We start from the raw sequence: 23,121 nt of genomic DNA, 5'->3' as shown, positions 1-23,121 counted from the left end.
TATTTACCCTAGTGAATACCGGCAGACCGAACAACTTTGTTGATGCTTTGAACCGGGCGAAAGGTGCTGAAGCTGGATTGATAAAGCAGCGAGGAGCATCGTATATGGTACAGACTCCGAAACCTCCACAGCCTACTACACAGCTTTCACCCCCTCCTCCTAAATTCGAGAGCTGTGGTAGCAGTAATGGTAAGAAAGACTAGTTAAAAGCCAGAAGGAAGCAATTCAAGAAATCGGGCAGCAGTTCATCCAGTTCCAGTGGTCCGAGACAGAGGGGTCCTTGCCAGAGTTCAGATTATACAGGAGTTTATTGCAGAACTTGTGGAGGCAGACATCCTACAAATCAGTGTCAGGGAGTGGTTTGGCGATGCAATGTCTGCAAACAGCAAGAACATTTTGCCAGAGTCTGTCCACAGAGAGGGTCACAGCGATCACAGTGTGCAGGATCATTTGCATCAGTATCTCAGCCTAAGAGGCAAGCATCATCTGTCCATTCCTTCCAGCCGCCACCTGCACCATCTCAGTCGAGGCCAGGAGGGAGCCAGATTGTGAGCCAACCTCCCAGACAGCAGGCTCGAGTATTTGCACTGACAGAAGAGCAGGCCCAAGATGCACCAGACGATGTGATAGCAGGTAACTGTTTTCTATGCAGTTATCCTGCTTATGTATTGATAGATACGGGTGCATCTCATACATTCATTTCTGAGCGCTTTGCATTGACGCATGCTTTGCCTGTCGTGTCATTATCTGCCGTAGTGTCTATTTTTTCTCCTTTGGGGAGTGGTTTGATATCAGTGACATCTGTTAGACATTGCATGCTACAGTTTGAGGGTAACGAGATTGAGTTAGACTGTGTTGTGCTTGGATTGTCTGATTTTGATTGTGTTGTCGGTATCGATATGTTAACCAAGCACAGAGCCACTGTAGATTGTTTCCAGAAGATTGTCAGATTCAGACCAGAGATGGCTGATGAGTGGAAATTCTACGGTAAGGGTTCCAGAGCTTGGATTCCCTTGATATCTGTGTTGTCTATGAGTCGATTGTTGCAGAAAGGAGTAGAGGGGTTCCTTGTATATTCAGTAGATCTATTGAAATCGAGCCCAGCATTGGCAGTTCTGCCGGTGGTATGCGAATTTGCGGATGTATTCCCAGAGGAGATTCCAGGGTTACCTCCAGTCCGAGAGGTAGATTTCAGTACTGATCTCCTACCAGGTACCGTTCCTATATCTCGAGCTCCTTATAGAATGGCACCCATTGAATTGAAAGAATTGAAGGAACAGCTCGAAGATTTATTGACCAAGGGTTACATTAGACCGAGTGTGTCTCCTTGGGGTGCTCCGGTACTGTTTGTTCGAAAGAAGGATGGTTCGATGAGACTTTGTATCGATTATCGACAACTGAATAAAGCAACAGTAAAGAACAAGTACCCATTGCCTCGCATTGATGATTTGTTTGATCAGTTACAGGGTTCTTCTGTATAGTCCAAGATCGATCTGAGATCTGGGTATCACCAGCTGACGGTCCGAGATTTTGATATACCGAAGACAATATTTAGAACTAGGTATGGACATTATGAATTTATTGTCATGCCATTTGGTTTAACAAATGCTCCAAATGTCTTTATGGGCCAGATGAACCGTATCTTCCAGAAGTACCTTGACGAATTTGTGATTATATTCATTGATGACATTCTGATATATTCAAAGAATAGGAGTGATCATGCGAATCATTTGAGGACAGTGTTGAGAACGTTTAGAGCAGAAAAATTGTCGAAGTGTGAGTTCTGGCTGAAGAAAGTTGTGTTTCTAGGGCATATTGTATCGGGAGAGGGTATTTCTGTTGACCCTAACAAAGTTGAGGCTGTAATCAGTTGGCCTAGACCGACATCAGTGCCAGAAATACGTAGTTTCATGGGTCTAGCAGGCTATTATCGGCGATTTATCAGAGATTTTTTCAGTATTTCAAAGCCGATTACGCAGCTAATTCAGAAGAACGCTCCGTTTGTGTGGTCAGAGGCGTGTGAATCTAGCGTCCTAGAGTTGAAGAAAAGATTAACCGGTGCTCCAGTGTTGACTATCCCTTCAGGTACTGGTGATTTCTTTGTATATTGTGATGCATCTCACAGAGGGCTAGGATGTATTCTTATGTAGCGAGGACATGTGATTGCATATGCCTCGGGACAGTTGAAACCTCACGAGACTCGGTACCCAATTTATGATCTTGAATTGGCGGCCATTGTGTTTGCACTGAAGATATGGCGACAATATCTTTATGGCGAGAAGTTTGAAATCTACTCTGATCACAAAAGCCTGAAATACCTGTTTTCACAGTCAGAGTTGAATATGAGACAGCGTAGATGGCTCGATTTGTTGAAGGATTTCGATTGTGAAATCAAATACTATCCAAGAAAGTCTAATGCAGCAGCGGATGCCTTGAGTCGAAAGGTATGTGCTCTATCCTTTTCGACAATAAGTGTTTCGAATTTGATTGAATATTGTTGTTTGTCTAGATTAGCATTTGATACAGATAGTAGACCATTGCGACTTGCCACGATTCAAGTGGAACCAGATTTGATTGTTCGCATTAAAGAAGCACATAAAAATGATCAGAATGTTCAAAAGTCGATTGCAATGGTTAGAGCAGGACATCAGTCAGAGTATCAGGTACATGATCATGTTTTGTATGTGAATAACCGTCTTGTAGTGCCAGATGTTTCCGATTTGAAACAACAGATTTTATCAGAAGAGCACAGTAGTCGGTTTAGTATTCATCCTGGTGGCAGAAAGATGTACAACGACCTAAAGATACAGTTTTGGTGGAAAAAGATGAAATCAGACATTGCAGAATTTGTATCTAGGTGCCTGAACTGCCAACAGGTAAAGGCCGAGAGGAAGAAACCCGGAGGTTTACTTCAGAGTTTATCTATTCCGGAATGGAAATGGGACCACATTTCCATGGATTTTGTTACGAAGTTACCACGATCATCCCGAAGTTGTGATTCAATTTGGGTCGTGATTGATAGATTGACCAAATCAGCATGCTTTATTCCGTACCGAATGACGTACCGACATGATCAGATGGCAGAGATATATGTCAGAGAAGTGTTCAGATTTCATGGTGTGCCGAAATAGATCGTATCAGATCGTGATCCACAATTCACTTCACACTTCTGGCATAGTTTGCAGCAGGCTCTAGGTACGACATTGCATCTGAGCACTGCTTACCATCCCCAGACAGATGGACAGCCAGAGCGGACTATCCAGACCTTAGAGGATATGCTGAGAGCTGTAGTGCTAGACTTTGGCACTAGTTGGCAAGATTCACTACCTCTTTGTGAATTCTCGTACAACAACAGCTATCAGACGAGCATCAAGATGGCACCGTTTGAAGCTTTATACGGAAAGAAATGCAGATCTCCGCTGTATTGGGATGACATCTTAGAGGTACCAGAACTGGGGCCTTATATGATTCGTGAGATGACAAAGAAAGTAAAATTGATCCAGAAAAGAATGAAGACAGCGCAGGATAGGCAAGCCAAGTACACAAATGTACGTCGTAGACCGTTAGTGTTTGAATAGGGAGACAGAGTATTTTTGAAGATTTCTCCATTCAAAGGCGTTGTCAGATTTGGCAAACGTGGAAAGTTGTCTCCTAGATACATCGGTCCATACGAGATTCTTGAGAAGATTGGCGATCGTGCCTATCGACTCGCCATTCCTCCTTCTCTATCGGGGATACATGATGTCTTCCATGGTGATTTCGCGTAGATATATGCCTGATGCTTCTCATGTCATTCAGCCTGAGGAAGCCGAGCTTGACGACACTTTAAGTTATATTGAACAGCCAACTCAGATTCTAGATCGGAAAGAAAAACAGCTTAGAACGAAGATTATTCCGCTAGTGAAAGTCCAGTGGAGTCGTCATGGCATTGAAGAAGCGACTTGGGAAACAGAATCAGAAATGAGACAGAGATATCCAGAGTTATTTCCATGACGTGAGTGTTTATTCAGCTTTTGATTTTATTATTTCTTTTACATGCTTTGATTGATTGCCTGCGAGTTCGAGGACGAACTCATATCTAAGAGGGGGAGAAATGTAATGCCCGAAATTTTAGTTTGATACTTTTGAGTTATCATGTATTATGAATAAGGGAATGGAATATCAGACATGGAGAAGCGACGTTACAATTCGAGTTTTAGTGGTACAGTAGATTCAGTGCACCCGCGCCATAAAAGTGACCGCACCTGCGGTGTTAGGACAGAGAGGGCAACGCACCCGCGGTCCAAAAGCCAGCGTACCCGCGGTCGTTCCTTCTAAATTTGTGGAGGTGATCCAGTACGCTCAGTGCACCCGCGGTGCAGAGTGAACACACCCGCGGTGTGACGTGCAGAATAAGGAATTAAACATGTGTCTTCACCATGCAAGATATATATATAAATTGTCTTCATTTCCTTCATTATCGGCAGCCAAGGACCGAGAGCAAGTACAGAAATTCCTTCAAGCTTCAAGATGTATTAACAATTTGGTTGTGCAACATCTAACCATCCGATTTTGAATCCGAGATTAGATTCTTGCTCCTTGCATCATAGGCTTTTAAAGGATGTAAGTTTTATTATGTTCTTGTTTGATTTGGCAATATGATGTTGGGAGAAATCAGATTTGATTGCTATTATGTGTTCTTATGATTATTATGAACTTATATTCGCAACCGGATCGAAGAACGGATATGATATGCGATTTTTGTGCAAATTTCAGCATGTCTTGAGTTGAGTTATGCAGATTTTGAGTTTGTGGTTGATGGTTATTGAGAATTGTGACTAGTTGATATTACATATGTTAGTTGAGATGACCGGTATTGCGAGATTATGCCGTTATGCCGTTGAAATGTACCGAGATTGAATAATGATCCGTATGTGTATTGATTTGAGCTAGAGATTGATAGAATGCATCTTGAATATGTCATTTCAGATTTGTCTTGACAAGCTTCGACATCGACAAAGACTGAACAACGAAAGGTATAATTCAATGTTGATTCGGGAAGACACAACTCGAATTAGATCCAATTTGAGTTTCCCAAAATCACATACTAGATTGTTTATAATTTGATATGTTTATGCCTTGTCTATAGAGTTGTAGCCATGCACATGAGATAGGTGAGTCGTTGGCAGACATGCCAAGATACCGGATGTTCGGTGATATCGACGTACGTAGGAGAAGATCGACTCCTAGTGTAGATATTCGATACAGAGAGGGCCGAAGTCCGGGAATAAGACGTACCGCCACCCCGATTGGGAGAGTAGGTGGTAGATTGTTACATTTTATTCACACCGGGATCCCTAGACTTAGATATGAGTCGAGTTAAATAGGAAGAGTCGAAGAGTTTTATCTGTATTCACTAATGTGTCATAATTACTGATTCATGTGTTATGATCGGTATTTAATTGCATGACATGCATGTATACATGTTTTAAACTTGGATTTGTTCTCACCGGAGTATCCGGCTGTTGTTGTGTCTGTATGTGTGCATGACAACAGGTGGGACATGATCAGGGTCAAGGAGCGCATGACTGAGATTGGATAGCGTGGTGATTTCGGGCGTGAGGAATGAACTAGCAGTTTTACATTTGTTATGTAGTTTGTTGTAAACGCTATTTTGTATGACTGTAATGGAACAAGACATGTACCGTCGTTTGTTGAAATAAAATGGAGATAACGTTGATGTATGATTTATATACAATTGTTTTTGATATTATAAGCAAAATTTTGACCCACATTTTCTAGCAAAGATCCAATTAATCCCAAAGACAATTGAGTTAGAGCCCGGGTCCCCACAGGCTTATATTTCCAACGCATACTGAATAGCTTCATTTCAATAACCGAGCTGAGAGATATGACCAAAATAACGCAACTGCTCAAACCCAACTGATTGTTGTTTTCGTGCAATCAGTTCAGAGATTCATCGATAAGTTAGACATTGATAACTTCCGATTTTTCCAAACTGACGTGAAATAAAATTTGTTCCCAATTGAGTTTTCTGATATATGCAAGTTGAATAAGTAAAAATATTTTTGGTTGAAGCATTTTATCAAACACTTGATATGCAATATTTTGGTATTTGAAGAACACATAAAATGCTTCAACAATGCTTATTTAAAAACAATGGAAATTATAAGTAAATGCAATAAACAAATAGACACGAATTTGTTTATGGATGTTCGGAGACTTCAAATGCTTCTACGTCACCCCTTCTTCCCCTTGGGAAAGATATTCACTAGAAGACGTTGATTTATACAACTCTTTGTACAAACCCACTCAGCTAGGAATTACCCACTGCCTAAACTGAACTACTAGCACTCAAGATTGTAGGCAGCACCTCACAATCAGCTTATTGTTTAATGTCTCATATGCAAAGACTACATACACAAGTTTATTGTCTTTGTGCAAGACTCACTCAACTAAACTTTGAAGTTCAACTCTGTTGTATATGTGTGAGTGATTGTGTGTGAGGAATTTATCATTTACAGTGTACACCGCAAATGTATCCTCACACAAGGGCTTCTGCTCTCAACTAGCTGATTTCTTCATGTTAACTGCCCATGCTTTGAATCCCCTTCAAAAGCACTTGTTTGATCTTCAAGATGTTGTATTTATAAGCCCCAACAATGATATATGCGTTAGACATAAGAATATGACCGTTTGGAAAGTTTCTGTACTGTATCTGAAATTGCAACGGTCAAATTCGTCTTGCTCGGCATTTTCCCGACTAGTCAACTCTGGTCAACTCTGGTCAACTCAACTCGTCGTTCAGTTCAACTGGTCAACAGCTGGTTCGGTTCAGTTCAGTTGGTCAGCTGCTGGTTTTGTTCAGTTTAGTTTCAGCTTGTGTGCTGAAATCAGCCTAGCTGATTTCAGTTTGTGCAAAACCAATAACTTCATCGTCATTTATCAGCATCTTAAGCTTCAATTCAGACTTTGACTTATGAAGATGATTTATAGATAATCGTCTTATATTTCCAACGCATAGTGAATCGCTTCATTTCAATAACCGAGTTGAGGGATATGACCAAAATACCGCAATTGCTCAAACCCAACTGATTGCTATTTTCGTACAATCAGTTTGGAGATTCATCGATCAGTTAGACCTTGATAACGTCCGATTTTGCAAAGCTGACTTGCAGTACAATTTGTTTCAAATTGAGTTTTCTGATCAGTCCAGTTGGCGGATTGTCATTTGGATTATCCAATTGAGAGATATCATTAAAATACCAAAGCTTAATAGAAAATCAGTTTGTGCAGAATTCAGTTTTTGTTTGCTTCTTGTGTTTGCAACTTCACACATGAGTAAATATGTTTGAAACACAATAACAAGTTTTGTTAACACCAAAATCAAGATTGCGAACATGAAATGTTCCAATAGTTGATCTTTTTAAAAGGTTAATTTAGGAAGTTTTGGTTAGATGATGATTAAAGATTTATTTTATGCATTTGAGATTTAAATTGTTAATTTATTATGATTTTTAGAATTGTTAAGTTATTTTATTTATTTAGTATTTTTTAGTTTATGATTAGTAAAAAAAAATCAAGGTCATTTTAGTTAAGTATAACAACAAAGACTTCATCAACACATGGTTAAGTATAGCACTAAAGACGTCATCAACACATGGTTAAACTTATTAGAAATGGCATTCGATTTCAGTTTGCGGTTTTAGGTGAAAATGGAAAATCCACTAATATTTAATGCATTTAGATCTAATTATTTCAATTAGAAATAATTTGACAATTATATTTAAATAGGTTTGTTAACTCGAGAAATCCTTTAATAAATAATTTTGGAGATTTCACGTGATTGTGAAGAATTAAATAATTAATTGAATTTTAACACGTGTCAACAAAGTAGAGTTTGGTACCGTTGTGTGTCTTAATTCTTTATTTGAAGTTGAATCCCTCCTTGATCGTTGAACTCTTCGTTTGTAGTTGCAATTATTTTATTTACAATTTAAATTAATAATTCATATATCATTTTTTTATTTATATTATCTATCTTAAGTAAAGTGATAAAATTTTAGTAATTAAATATTAGTCTATGTGGGATCGATACTTGGACTCATGATCTATTTACTATAACTTGACCTAGTCCGTTTGCTAGATTTATTTCTAACTGAAATCTTCGGTCAACTACGCTTAGATATCCGAGTTAGTGCATTACGTACCTCACTAAAACAATCTGACAGAAAGCTTACTTGTCTCAATCTAGACAATACCAACATAATGAAATCACTATCAAGATAGATCCTGAATTATCAAACATGCTTTAAAGTTCTTCCTAATCATCCTTAAATCACTATTTAAGGCTTTAGGATTATTTTTGTCCGTTGTCAGCCCGCTGATGATGTCTCGATCTGCATGTCACAGTTCACTGACTTCTCCTCGAGTCAAAACTAGTTCCGAAGCTTTCCAACACAAAATTTCCCTAGAAACTTACTAGAAAACCTAAGGTATATGGCTAAAACTCAAGAGGGAGTAGCTAAAGGAAAGCGGTGTAGGAAAAAAATTAAATCAGTTTTCATTTATAGGCTGCATCCGCACTAGTTCTGAAGATCTGTAATCAATCTTATCTGCCACGTATTATAATCTCATTCGTCTAGTTGAATTTCTCGAGATAATGTAATCTAAAATAGATTAGGTTGTCCATTTTAAATTCGGTGGATCCCAACTGGTTGATCTCGGATTATAAATTCTTTAATAATGCTTAATTAACAACTCTTTAATAATTTCTTAATTATTATTTCATTCAAAGTAAGGATTCGAGTCATTACATCATCCTTTTCTTACAAAGATTTCGTGATCGAAATCAGAACAGAAGTACAAATTCAACTGAATAAAATACAACTCATGATCATGATTACAATTATATAACTCAAAACAAATGAAGATACTCTGAGCGCATACGACTTTCTAACTCCCAAATCGCCTTTGCAGTACCTCGGTGTTTACATTGCACTAGAACAAATGGAATGAACTTGTTTATGAGCTTCTTCTCTTTCCTACCCAGGATTAAAAAAGGCTGCTCGATATAAGTCAAGTCTTCTTCAAGTTGAACATCTGTTGGATCAAGAACGTGCGATTCATCTGCTACAAACTATCATATTATTGATACATGAAAGACAATATGAATGCTGGACATATAAGGCGGTGAAGCCACTCAATACGCCAAATTTCCAACAAATTCCAAGATCGCGAGAGGTCTGATGAATCTTGGTGCTAATTTTCCCTTGAGTTCAAATCTCATCACCCCGCAGAATGGTGAAACTTTAAGGAAAATTTTTCACATGGATGAAACTGTAGGGGTCTACACTTGGTATTTGTGTTACTCGATTGACGATCTTGTACAGTTTTAATTCTCTTGTTGTTCAGTTACACTTTGTCAATCACTTATTCCACTAATTCAGGTGCTTGCACTAGTCGGTCTTCTACTTCGTCCAAAAAAAATGGAATACCAAAACGTCTACCATACAATGCTTCAATCGGAGACATACCGATGCTGCTTTGGTAGATATTTTTATATGCAAACTCCATAAGCGGCAGATGATCATGCCATGCTGGTCCAAAATCAATAGCACAAGAACGTAACATGTCCTCGAGTGTCTGAGTAGTCCTATTAGTCTGACCACCGGTCTCTGGATGATAGACAGAACTCAGACTCAATGTAGTTCCCAACGCTTTTTGAAAACTTCCCTAGAACCTTTAGGTAAAGCGTGAGTCTGTCACTGACTATACTTGTTGACACACCATGATATTTAATAATCTCTTGGAACTATATTCTTGCCATGCGATTGAAACTATATTCCCAACTATACGAAATGAAATGTGCTGACTTAGTTAGTCAGTCTACAACTACCCAAATTGCATCACAATTATTAGAAGACAACGACAAGTGCGTGTCGAAATCCATCGTCACATACTCTTACTTCCTTTCAGGGATAGGAAGATTATGAAATAATCATTTGGCAACAAACTAGTAAACATTTTTCTTCATAGTTCATACCTTTCCACCAAAACCTGGTCTTCAAATTCTTATACATATTCATGCTTCCAAGATGTATATTCAACTTACCCATATGGGATTGAGATAAAATCTTGTCTCTTAAATTAGAATCTTCTGGAACCACGATTCTCTTTGACAGACACAAGGTTCCATCAATTTCAAACACAAAGACAGACGTTTTGTCTCTGTTAGCTGCTAACCTTGCTAACTTTTTCACCTTTGGGTTAGAAAACTGAGCTTATCTGATTTTTGCATACAACGTCGGTTCAGATAAAATGCTCGTTACTTGAATGTTTTTCATTTCATTCTTATGACGGAAGTGAAATCCTAGAGAACAACAATCTTGTATTACACTTGAGAACAACAATCTTGTAATCACACCTTACGACCAAGAGCATCATCTATAAGAGTCTTTGATCCTGGATGATACTTTATTTCGCAAATATAATCATTTAACAAATTACTCCATATTTTTTGGCGCATATTTAACTCTGCTTGAATGAAAATATAGTTTAAGCTTGTGATCTATAAAAATATCAAATATCTCTCCATTCATATGCAATCATATGACCATTATGGGTTAAAACACACCCAAATACTTGAAGTGATGCATCAGTGTACGTACACAATGTACACTCCTGATCCAGACGACAGAGTTAAAACTGGTGTATTTGTCAAACGTTGACAGAGTTCATTGAAACTATTTTCACAATCATGTGTCTTTCGAACTACACATTCTTACATGTCAGCTGTGCCAATGGCTTGGCAATGTGAAAAATCCCGAGATGAATCTCCGGTAATAACCTGCCAAACCTATAAAACTTCTTATCTCTTGAGATGATTCCAGTCGTGCCCAACTCAACACTACTTCGATCTTGCTAGGATCCATTAATATTCCATACTTGGATATAGCATGTCTCTAGAAGACAAATCCGTCAAGCCAAAACTCAAACTTGTTTAACTTACCATAGAGTTGGTGATTCCCTAAGGTTAGCAACACAATCATTAAATGTTGTGAATGCTCTTTGTGGCTATGAGATTATACAAGTATGTCATCAATAAAGACAATGACAAACTTGTCGAGATACTCCAGGAAGACCTGGGTCATCAAATCCATAAATATTGCTGGAGCATTCGTCAAACCAGACGGCATCACTAGAAACTCAAAATTCCCATACCTTGTTCAAAATGTAGTATTAGGAATATCACATTGATGAACTCGAAGTTGATGATATCCAGATCGTAAATCGATCTTTGAGTACACTGAAGTCCCTTGCAATTGATAGAAAAAGTCATCGATCTGTGATACCAGATATTTATTTTTTACTTTTACTCGGTTCAACTGTCGATAAACTATTCAAAGCCTCATAGACCTATCCTTATTTTTAACGAACAACACTGGTGCTCCCAAGGAGACACAATGAGTCTAATGTACCCCTTTGTCAAGAAGATCTTGTAACTGTTGTTTCAAGTCTTTTATCTCCAATAGTGAAAATCTATAAGGCGCTTTGGTGATAAGTGCGGTTCCTGATACCAATTCTATTTCCGCTTCAACTTCTATCTCCGGAGGAAATCCAAGAATTTCATCCGGGGAAACTGTAAGATCTAGAAAATTCAAACTACGTAACCTGACTGCATGAAATATATGGTTTTACCAAAATATGAAGTTTAATTATCTTTACACATGTAATGCAAGATAATTGCGTGGTTTATTAAAGTTTCATGCATAAGCGCTTTCAGTAGTTTTTCGCGCTCGAACGAGGAACAGAGACATGGACAATTAAGGAAAAATATTTTTGTAAATTATTATTTTTAATTATTTAATATATGGTGTAAATTAGTGAGATTTTCGAAAATGGGCCTAGGTGGAGTTTTTTTAGTCTTCGGGTCATATTTTAAACTTGTACGCATATTTTAGCGAGTCGGGGAACGTTTTGATGGTTCGAGCAATATTTTAAAAAATGTACCGAAACAAAATATTTTTCGGGAGTGTTATTGGGCTTAATGGGATTATTTTATTTTTTAATGGGCCCAAAATCTTTTTAATCCCTTTAATTTTAAATAATTGCTCATTGGTACTTAATTTATGGACTTAAACCTACCTTCAAAACCCTAACCATACTCCTCAAGCATTCGGCCGCCCCTCCATTATTTTCAGCAGCCAATTTCATGAAAAATACAGCAGCTTCCTTTGAAAAGTCTCCCAATTTTGCAAAGAAATCCTTCTTCATCTCTCTGTTGCAAGTTCTATGCGTATATCTCAAAGGTTTCGAGCGTATATACACAAAGACACACCATAAATCTCTTTTTCTAATCATTCACATTTTATATGCTGATTTGTGTGTGTTTGCAATAGGAATTCATAGAGTTATCGTGTCCATCGATTTTATACGATTTGGACATAAAAAATATGCATATCATTTTGTATATAACTCACATTTTTCCAAGACTTTCGTGCAAGGGCTACTAGACTTAGGTTTCAAGGGATCATGTCGAGTTACATGGTGGATACATATGAGAGGGCTTCGGTTCATGTCTAAGGGGAGAGGGCGATCGCTTGGGTCCTAGGAAGCACATAGAGGCTAGGTCGGGTAAAAGAAGTGGTGTCGCCGTGCATGGCTCATTCAAGGGGCTGGCTTGGGACGTGTGTGGTCAATGACATGGCCCTGTAGTGGTCAATGATCGGCTGTTAGCGTGTTAATGCATGGATCGAAGCTAGGCGACGATTTGGGGAAAAATGGTGGCAAGATCGAGTATTCATGGGGAACCGAGGGGTGCACATTCTTGAGGATGAGGGCTGTGGTTAGGTCGGTCCAGGAGGGTCCAGAGGTGGCTGGGAGTGGTTGGGTTCACGGCTGGTCCAGTCTAGTTGGGCTAGGGTCGATTATTTGAAGGATAGCTGCACGAGGGTTTCGTGAGAGAAAGTGCAGAAATTTTCAGCAATTGTATGGTCCTTTTAGAGGGTCTTAGGTGGTCTAAAACAAGGGGTTTAAGGGCTGGTCATGTAGGTTCAAGTCATGGTTTAAGTTGGCAAAAGTTTGGTTGAGTTTTCGGTTGATTCGTGTTAAAACGTGGACCCTGGTCCATGTTTTAAAACGAATCGTATAAGCTATTGAATGGGCTCGAGGTTATGTCTAGGAAATGATTATAAATATGTTTTGATGCGCTTTAAGGAGTTTGGTTGGTTTCGGGTCGAAATTTTGAAGTCCAGGGTAAAATGGTCATTTCAAACCAAGGTCGAGTTAGATGTCCCGAAAGCGCCCTGATAACAAATTGACATGATTTAAATGCATACGTTATCACGAACATTAATTTTTATGGAAATATGAAAAATATGTTGCATGCTTGATTTTAAGGAAAATATGTATATGCATGATTTTTCTAAATGATGAATATGATGATATGTTTTGAAGGATGGGAGTTGGTTGTGACTAATATGAACATGAACACGAACATGTAAGGCCAATGCTAAATGGATGGGTAAAATTTCTGCTGATGTACCCGCCGCCGGGCACCACAATTATACGTAGATGAATCCATCGACTAGAGCTGACAGGAAAATAACAAATAATGATCTGAATTAAAATAAATAAAATTAACACGTATATGTTGATATGATGAGACATGTTTGGAAAACGTTATGCTTTGACACGATATGTTTAAGTTTATGCTTTTAAGATCATGAAATGTATGTTAAATACAGTACTTTTAATTGTTGCATGTTATGTATATGTACTTGTTATAACGATTCAGGTGTGTTGAGTCTTCAGACTCACTAGGTATGAATGATGTAGGTTAGCATATTGATGAGGAAACTGGATGCGCCGAAGACTGAGTAGGCGGAGCTGCATGTGTGCACGCTAACTCGAGGACCATACTTTTCCCGCACATTATGTTCATGAGTTAGTAGGGGGCATTGAAATTCTTTTTACTCGTAGTTTTCATATGTTTATTGTTTGACATGATTTTTTCAGGTTTCTTATTTGAACCATTTGGAACGCCGGTCTACGGTTTGATGATTTGACACATTTTTTAAATTGCAGTATTTTTTACCAGTAGTGAAATTATTTTATTTTGAAAACCTGTGATTGACAGCTTTTTTTGCATGTATGCATTTAAAAGTATTTTTCTAGTTTTAGTTAACAAAAAAAATTTCTAGTAGTATTTTAAATAGTAAACATTTCAGTTGGTATCCAAGCAAGGATCATGTATAGAGTTGTGCCACCGCCAGCTTTAGCAGCTCAGTCTTCAAGCTTCAAGTCTGTAAGTTTGCATGTTTTAAAAGTTTTGAATGGTTTAAGTCTATCACCACCACGTTTATATGATACTTGTCTTTCTGTGATTTAAAGCACATGTTTAGCTGTTTACATGATTAAAGGATTAAATGTTTTGAAAACTAGATTAAATTGCATGATGGGTTACGTTTTGAATTTGGACTATATTCAGATACTATGCCTCCCAGACGCGCCCCCCGCACCGACATACATGATGATACTTCTGGAGGCAATTGAGGCCTTCGACCACCACCACCGCCAGGCGATGTAGCTACTCGAGTCCTTGAGGGTATTGCGAGACTGATGGAGCAGGCGCAACAGGCTCCCAGACCCCAGACAGAATTTATGAGCAGTTCAGATGACTCAACCCGAAGGAGTTCTGGGGTACTAGAGATCAATTCTAAGCAGAGGTTTGGATCTGGTCTGTAGAGCTTCACTTTCAGTAACTAGACATGAGGGACAGAGATCGGGTCAGATGCGCCACGTACATGCTGAGGGACGATGCATCTCTTTGGTGGGAGGAAGCAGCGAACGGGTTGAACTTGGGTACCTTCACATGGGATCAATTCAAGGACATATTCTAAAACAAATACTTTCAAATAGAGGTCAGGGATGCTTGACGAGAGAGTTTATGAGTCTCCGACATGGGACTTGTCTGTGGCAGAGTTTATCAGGAAGTTTGACAAGGGCCGTCAATTTTTGCCCCTTATTGCGAGGGATGCCGCTCAGAAGCTGAGGCATTTAATGGATGGCCTCATACTCACTTTGCACTGGGATGTTATGCTGATGAGATCGGTGAGTTATGAGGAGGCTACTGCTTGTGCCTTTCAGGCGGAACAGGCCCTGAGAGATACTGACGCCAAAATGCAGCGGAAGAGGCATCAGGCCCACTCTAGATTGCAGCCATAGAAGAGACAGTTCACCGGACCACCGGATCATTAGGGGCAGTAGAAGCCATAGGGTCAGTTCTAGAAGCTCGGACAGCAGAGGCCACCAAAGGCACAGAGGCTCCTAAATCGGAGGAGCGGCAGCCATGCAAGCACTGCAACCAGTTCCACTTCGGCAAGTGTATGTATGGGACCTTAAAATGCATTCATATGCAAGGAATAGTGCCACAAGGCAGCTGGTTGCCACAGGAAAAAGGGCTCCACTATTGGCAGGGCATATGTGTTGGAACATTTCATGTTCACAATCTTAATTTTGATGTTAACAAAACTTGTTCGTTTGTTTTTAATAATCTACCTTAGAGCGCAGATAGCTAAAACTGAAATAATTAGTTATGAGCCAAAACTGAAGCCGTCAAAGACGCCAACTTAAAGCATCAACCGATCAACCAAACTAGACCAATTCAATTGATGTATCGTAAATGAGTTCAACTTGTTTAGTTGACGGTGATCCAGCAGGAGAACCTCAGAAGCCCGGCCAGCCGAAGGAGTCTTCAACTGATGAAGAGCCCAACTGAGATCAGTTCAACTGAAAAAGAGTGAAATCAGTTCAACTGATGAGTCAACTGATTTCACCAGCCCAACTCAATACCGGTTTAACTGACAAGTTCAGAACATCAGTTAGGAGCAATTAGTTGCAGATCAAGACAAGCTGAACTAAGTGGAATACAGCTGTGCGCAAAGGTACAATAACTTTTGTCCAGTCAAAGGAAAATAATGGACGTTGCATCGGAGATTAAAGGCAAAAGTGTTCCAGAAAGAATAAGACAAATTTCGAGGAACGGATTCAAAATGCAACGGATACAATAATTGAGTCTCACTGTACGATCAAACTTCGCGCCTATAAATAGAAAGTGAAGATCAGTGAAGACATATACAACACAAGAGAGAGAGGAAAAAGGAACGCTTCAAAGTCATATCAGCTTAAGAGAGAAGCATTCAGCCCAGTCGAGGGAACAATTAAACGTGTTATCAGATTTAGATTGGAAGCATATTTCCCTCAGTGTGTGAGAACACTTTCAGGTAGCTTTCAGATATGAGTTCTCACACACACACAATCCACCACTCAAATACAGTCTTGCACAAAGACGTTAAACTTGTGTATGTAGTCTTTCTCAAATAGACATTAAAGAAGTGTTGACTGGAAGGTGGTGCCTTTAGTCTACTCTAGGAGTTCAGTTTAGGCAGTAGTGTAAGTCCTAGCTGGGTGGGTTTGTACAAGTATTTGTATCGATCAAGTCTTCTAGTGAATCCTAACCGATGTGGTAGAAGGGGTGACGTAGGAGCAGTTGAAGTCTCCGAACATCCATAAACATATCTTGTGTTATTTTCTGTTTAACTGCTTGTTTTTGTTTTTAACTGATTTGATCAGTTCAGTTCTATCTATAACTGAACCGATATAAGCCAAAACTGATCCCTAGCTATTTCCAGTCATTCAGTTAATCAAGATATAAAATATATTAGTGTTTTTTAACGAAGGATTATTTCGAGTGTTTTCCGCTTGGTTCTATACCAAACTCGATCTAATTCATCGATGTATACATTCTTAGAACACGAGCTATTGCAGCTGTGGGGACCCGGACGCTAATTCGATTCTTAATCATCTTTAGGACTAATTACTCAATTATAATAAACAGGGTCTAAAATTTTTTTTTAACATACACTATTAAATGCGGAACGTAATGGCATTCATCTATTATACATATCAGTATAAATTAAGGTACGAGTCCTGTACAGCATACATCTATTCAAACTAAGGTTTAACAACTAAACATCAAGTGTCCAAATCCTATTTCTAATCAAAGTCCGTAGTCTCCACTCTAATCACGATCTCACTTCATCTCCTTGACCCTGAACCTGTCCCACATGTTGTCATGCACACATACAAACAAGACAACAACCGGATAACTCCGGTGAGAATTATATTCCCAGTATAAATAAACGAAACATGCATTTCATATAACAGATATAAAAGCATGAAGCATATATTCATAACATGTATCGCAATCAGAACATGAATCAATATCAAACTATAAATCATACTATGAACATGTACCACAATCGGGAAAAAGAACTAGTAATACTATATTAATTCCTAAGAACATAATCCATATAAAACTGTAAATCAGACTCGTGACTCCACATTTAAGACTAGACTCTTTCCTAGTCTAGGGATTCGGTTTCCAGACGTTGGCATTCCATATCGATCACCAGTAATAGAAGAAACTCCAATTCTATCCAAATCGATATGGTATCGATCACCAGTAATAGAAGAAATTCCAATTCTATCGACATCGATTGCCTATCGTCCGATGACCTATACGTGATAGACATTGGCACTTTCGCCAATTTACTATCTTGTGACATCGTGCAATGTGCCCGTGGCGATCCCGCCACTATTAGGTACTTCTGTCACAAGATCACTCGACTAATACCTGCTTTCTATACATTCATAGAACAAGCATATCCAGTCAAATCAATGAACATAATAATAAGAAGTATGTGATATAGGGAAACTCAAGTATATCATACTATACTCGAGTCGATCTCCCGGTACCACATTGACTTATACCTTTCTCTTCTCGGTCTGACGAAGACGAAGCCTCAAACTCAACTCTGTCCATCTTCAGTCTGACTCTGTCGAAGTCTTGGACTCACTGCCTATCTATATCAATCTGGCGATAACACTATCGAATATACTGTATTAATGTATAACTCAATTCAAAACCTAATCTGATCGATATCACGACACCATAATACAATCTCAATCAATACTGAATCTGATCAATATAAATTCACTGATGTTTCGACGGCATAATAATACAACCTAGATAACCCCGTCAACTTCAACATTACAGATATAATAATACGGCTCATAATCAATATCAGATAAAATCAGAACCTAATCGAATTCGGTTTCAACGGCATAACGGTATCATATAAATATACCACGCAATATAAATCAACATATATCAATTCGTGTAACTCATACTCGATAATAATACAAATCTGATATCAAATCTCAGTCAATTCAACTCTGAAAATCATAATAATTCTATACGGTATCTGTTCTTCAATCCGATCTCGATTATGTAATGTCTACTATACCAAGAACAGTATATATGAATCATATTCGATTCCTTCACTATCATATTTTCGTAATATATCCAGACATAATAAAACTTACGTCCTGTTGTAGCTGGCGTCGATAGGAACACGATACTGAAGTCGGATCTAAATTCAGACGGACGGATCGTTCGTAATTCAATTCCTAAACTCAGAACTTCAAAGCATTCCCTGAATTTCGTTTTCTTTCTGATAATATGAAGGCAAGTATATATATATATATCTCGTGCATGCCTTAGAAAACGTGGCTCATTCTTCACGATGCACGTCTCGTGCATATGCGCGTACATCACTCGCGCATATGCTCGAGACCTACGGGTCTCCGCAATATTCATCTCAGCATCTCGCGCATATGCGTGCACACCGCTCGCGCATATGCGCGAGACTTACGATCTCGGTACATTACCTTCTCGACAGCTCGCGCATATGCGTGCACCTCATCCGCGCATATGCGCGAGACCTACTGTCTCGATACATAACCCCTCGCGCATATGCGCGCCTCCACGCCGCGCATGTGCGCCGAACTCTCTGGAATTCTTACTTGTGCTACTGATCACCTCGCGCATATGCGCGCTCATCTTCGCGCATATGCGCCCCATGTTCGGTCCTGTACCATGGCTTCCGCACAGCTCGCGCATATGCGCGCCTACTCCTCGCGCATATGCGCGAGACCTCCTGGTCACGCACACCAAATCAACATTCCAACAACTCAATATCTAATTCCGGAGTGCCCCGTCAATAACCACTTCAATTATCACCAAATCATTTCAGATTACGGAAATCAAATTCTCGGGCCTTATATTTCTTCCCCCCTAAGATCCGATTTCGTCCTCGAAATCACAAGCGATCAGATCCTATTACAAGTAATCATATCATATCAGGAAGAAATGTATAACGGAAGTTAATCATAAAACTCACCGTAAGGAAACAATTTTTTGAATCTTTATCTTATCTCAGATTCTGTCTTCCAAATAGCTTCCTTGATATTCTAACCACTCTACTGAACTTTCAGTAATAGAATAGTCTTCATTCTGAATTATCTTTCTTTTACTGATTCTGATTTCACTCTGGAATAATACTTCAAGACATATAATATCATAATATAATTTGAAGTAACTCTAATAAAATCAATCTCAAATACTGGTTATACAACATTCGTATATCCAATCACCAGCTCATAACACGTCAACATTAACAGCTATTATCAAATCTGTTTATTCTGAGTTGTCTTCATTTCTCCTAAATAAGCTTCACTTTTCAGTTAACATCTTTATTCATATAGGTCCAATCTCAGGAATCTCAGAGATATTATCTCGGTGAAGAGGAAATCTGCACTTCCTTCCGTACAACACTGCAAACGGTATCTCCTCAATACTCGTCTGATAGCTATTTTGGTACGAAAACTCACAATCATGGCAATGAATCCTGCCAACTAGTGCTAAAATCCAGCACTACAACTCTAAGCATATCCTCCCATATCCGGATAATCCACTCTGACTGTCCGTCAGTCGGTGGATGATATGCGGTACTCAACATAATTTCGTACCCAGAGCTCACTATAACTCTGTCAAGAGTGCGGATGAACCGAAAATCACGGTCTAAAACACTCGACTTTGGTATTTCATGCAGTCTGATCACCTCTTGAACATATCTCTCTGCCATCAGATCATATCTGTATGTCATTTAGTACTAAATAACACATGTTGATTCAGTCAGTCTATCAATTATGATCCAAATCGCATTACCACCTCGGGAGGATCTCAGTAAGTTCGTTACAAAAACCATGGAAATTACTCCCATTTCCATTCAAGAATAAACAGACTCTGTCACAATCCCCCTGGTTTCTGTCTTTCGGTATTTACATGTTGGCAATTCAGACGTTTCGATACCAATTCAGCAGTATCTGATTTCATCTGTGATTCTCGAAAACTGTCTTTTCATATCACTGTATATTTCTGCCATCATGATGAATACTGAATCGACAGCTATGAGCTTCTAACCATATCTGGTGTTTCAACTCTAAACCTCTGGCACAAAAATACGATTATTAATACAATTATACTGTCACAACCTGTTACTCTGATTGATACCCTGCTCTGACTGTCGATATCGAATTCTTAACATTATGATCAACTTCCCGAACTGCTTTAATTTTCAAAATCAGCTCTGGTCTGGCTTGTACAATATAAATTATTCCCGGTCTACTATCTGTTTCAAAACACGGATTCAGAACAACAACAATATTCAATCAGATTCGAACATAACTCATCGATACTAATCTGCTAAACTCAAAAAACTGTAACTTCTGACAATACTATCGATCTCGGCTAACTGATCACGTCTGCAACGCTGTTCAGATTAACCCTTATACCATCTTCGGATATACTGTGCCCCAACAAAACAATCTATCTCAGCTGAGCTCACATTTCGGCAACAATTTCTCTGTTTTCAAAGTACTCAACACAAATCTCAGATAAACAGTACAATCAATCAGGTTTTTTAAATATATCAGACTGTCATCAATAGAATAATCCCAAAACCATCAAAATAGTTCGGAACTCATCAATATTCAAACTGCTCTTTCAATACAATCAGTATTATCTTATCCAGTATTTCAAATATAAAAACTATACCTGAGAAGCATTCAATTTAATGCTGAAGTCGATCTCCCTGACTGAAGGCAAATCCGGAATCTCATCTGGGAATAATAGCAACTCCCATATAATTGGCAAATTAGCCAATACTAGGCTTGATTTCAGTAAATCCACTGAATAGATAAGGAATCTCTCCGCTCCTTTTCTACAATAATCAAGTCATGAACATCGTTTATATTCAAGGAATTTTACATCTAGAATCCTTACCCTAATACTTCTATTCATCAATCATATCTGTCTGAATCTCACATCTTCTGGAAATAATCAACGGTGGCTCTGTACTTGGTCCACATATCAATACTGATAATATAGTCAAACTCAGACAACCCAAGTATCATATAATTTAACTCAATCTCATATCTGTCATACTGTAGCATACCATGTCTAACAGATATTGCTAATACAAAACCTCTCCAAACAGAAAATAGATCGATACTACAGCATATAATAACTCAATACTCAAAGCATATATCAATGCAATTCATTCAAAGATAATCGTATGGAATGCATTAGTATCTATCAATACATATGCAAATTATCAATACAGGAAATAATTACCTGCCACTACTTCGTCTGGTGTGTCCCGGCCTTGGTTGTGATTTGGGAGTCGTCGGTGGTTGGAAGGAGTGAACACCCGGTGATTGTCTATCAGGCGGTTCCACTGATACAGATTGTTCTGATCCCTGGGATCTTCGGGAATCTCTCAGTGGACATACTATAGCAAAATGTCCTGGCTGACGACAGATGTGGCAACTTCCAGACACACCTCGGCATTGCTCTGTGGAATGTCTTCCTCCACAAGTGCTACAATAAAATCCTGTATAAATTGGGCTAGAACTACTGGAGCTAGATGCACCACTCCCTAGCTTCTTAAACTGCTTCTTGCGAGCTTTCAGGAAATCTTCCTTTCCCTTACTACTACTGCCACTATCAAATCTAGATGGTGCTGGCAGGAATTGAGCTGGAGGTTGTCGTTGGTTCTGGGGTTGTGCAACATACGACATTCCTCGTTTTTGTATCAAATTTGCCTCCGCTCTCTTTGCACAGTTCAAGGCATCAGCAAAATACTGGGGTCGTTCCACATTCACCAATGCAGATATCTCAGGATTCAATCCACTGATGAACTGATCAACTACAGCTTTATCATTTCCAGCCACATTAGGAACAAATCATAGTAAGGTAGAAAATTTTGTCACATATTCTTCAATATTCCACTGGCCCTGTTTCAAGTTGGCGAATTCTATTCTCTTATCTTGTCGGTACGATATTGGGAGAAATCTTTTATGAAACTCAGCTTTAAAGATTTTCCACGTAATCACGGTACCATGCTGTTCTAGGGCTTCCCTGGTTGCAACCCACCAACTTTTTGCGACCTCGTGTAACTGGTGCCCAATCAGTCTAATTCGGCGCTCATCGGGGTAATCAAGTGAATCAAACAGCACTTCAATATCATTCAGCCAACTCTCACAGTCATCAGACGTCTCAGTACCCTTCAGAATCGGCTGTTGAAATAATTGAAACCTCTTCAACATTATTTCCATCAGAGTTTCTGACACATCCATCTGATAACTCGAAGTACTACCCGGTTCTCGAATTCTTCGAGGAGGTATATCTGATTACCAAAAGAATTAGTAACCAAATACAACAAACCTATTTCAGTCCTTCTCTGATCATCTTACTGCTGATCAGGAATCGGTTCTGATTCATTCTCAAATAATACATGTAATTAATCAAATCAGATAATCAAGTAACATCTATTTCAAAGCAGTAAATCATAAGATCATGCTAGCAATCAAAAGTAAGGAAAGAAAACTCAATCTACCCCGCTCACTAGCTTCTATCTTAGTCTAAGGTAACCTACAGTTCTGGAACCTAATGCTCTGATACCACCTGTTGTGGGGACCCGGACGCTAATTCGATTCTTAATCATCTTTGGGACTAATTACTCAATTATAATAAACAAGGTCAAAATTTTTTTTTTTAACATACACTATTACATGCGGAACGTAATGGCATTCATCTATTATACATATCAGTATATATTAAGGTACGAGTCCTGTACAACATATATTTATTCA

At 38.8% G+C, this 23,121-nt stretch overlaps 1 protein-coding gene across 1 annotated transcript in view; it reads right to left on the bottom strand.

The window, feature by feature from the left end:
* The window catches only part of LOC142520232 (uncharacterized), a 32,597-nt gene extending 20,321 nt beyond the window's left edge, over positions 1-12,276 (bottom strand). The window contains exons 1-2 of the mRNA XM_075623236.1: positions 12,168-12,276; positions 11,481-11,677 (exon numbers count right to left, since the gene is read on the bottom strand). Of these exons, the coding sequence (XP_075479351.1) occupies positions 11,481-11,677; positions 12,168-12,276 (306 nt within the window). The remainder of the gene's footprint in view (positions 1-11,480; positions 11,678-12,167) is intronic.
* Positions 12,277-23,121: the final 10,845 nt, after the last annotated feature.

This window comes from Primulina tabacum, chromosome 12, assembly GCF_025594145.1.
Source record: "Primulina tabacum isolate GXHZ01 chromosome 12, ASM2559414v2, whole genome shotgun sequence".
Taxonomy (NCBI): Eukaryota; Viridiplantae; Streptophyta; class Magnoliopsida; order Lamiales; family Gesneriaceae; genus Primulina; species Primulina tabacum.
Note: the sequence above shows the minus strand (reverse complement) of the source record. Positions and strands in the feature narration are given on the sequence as shown.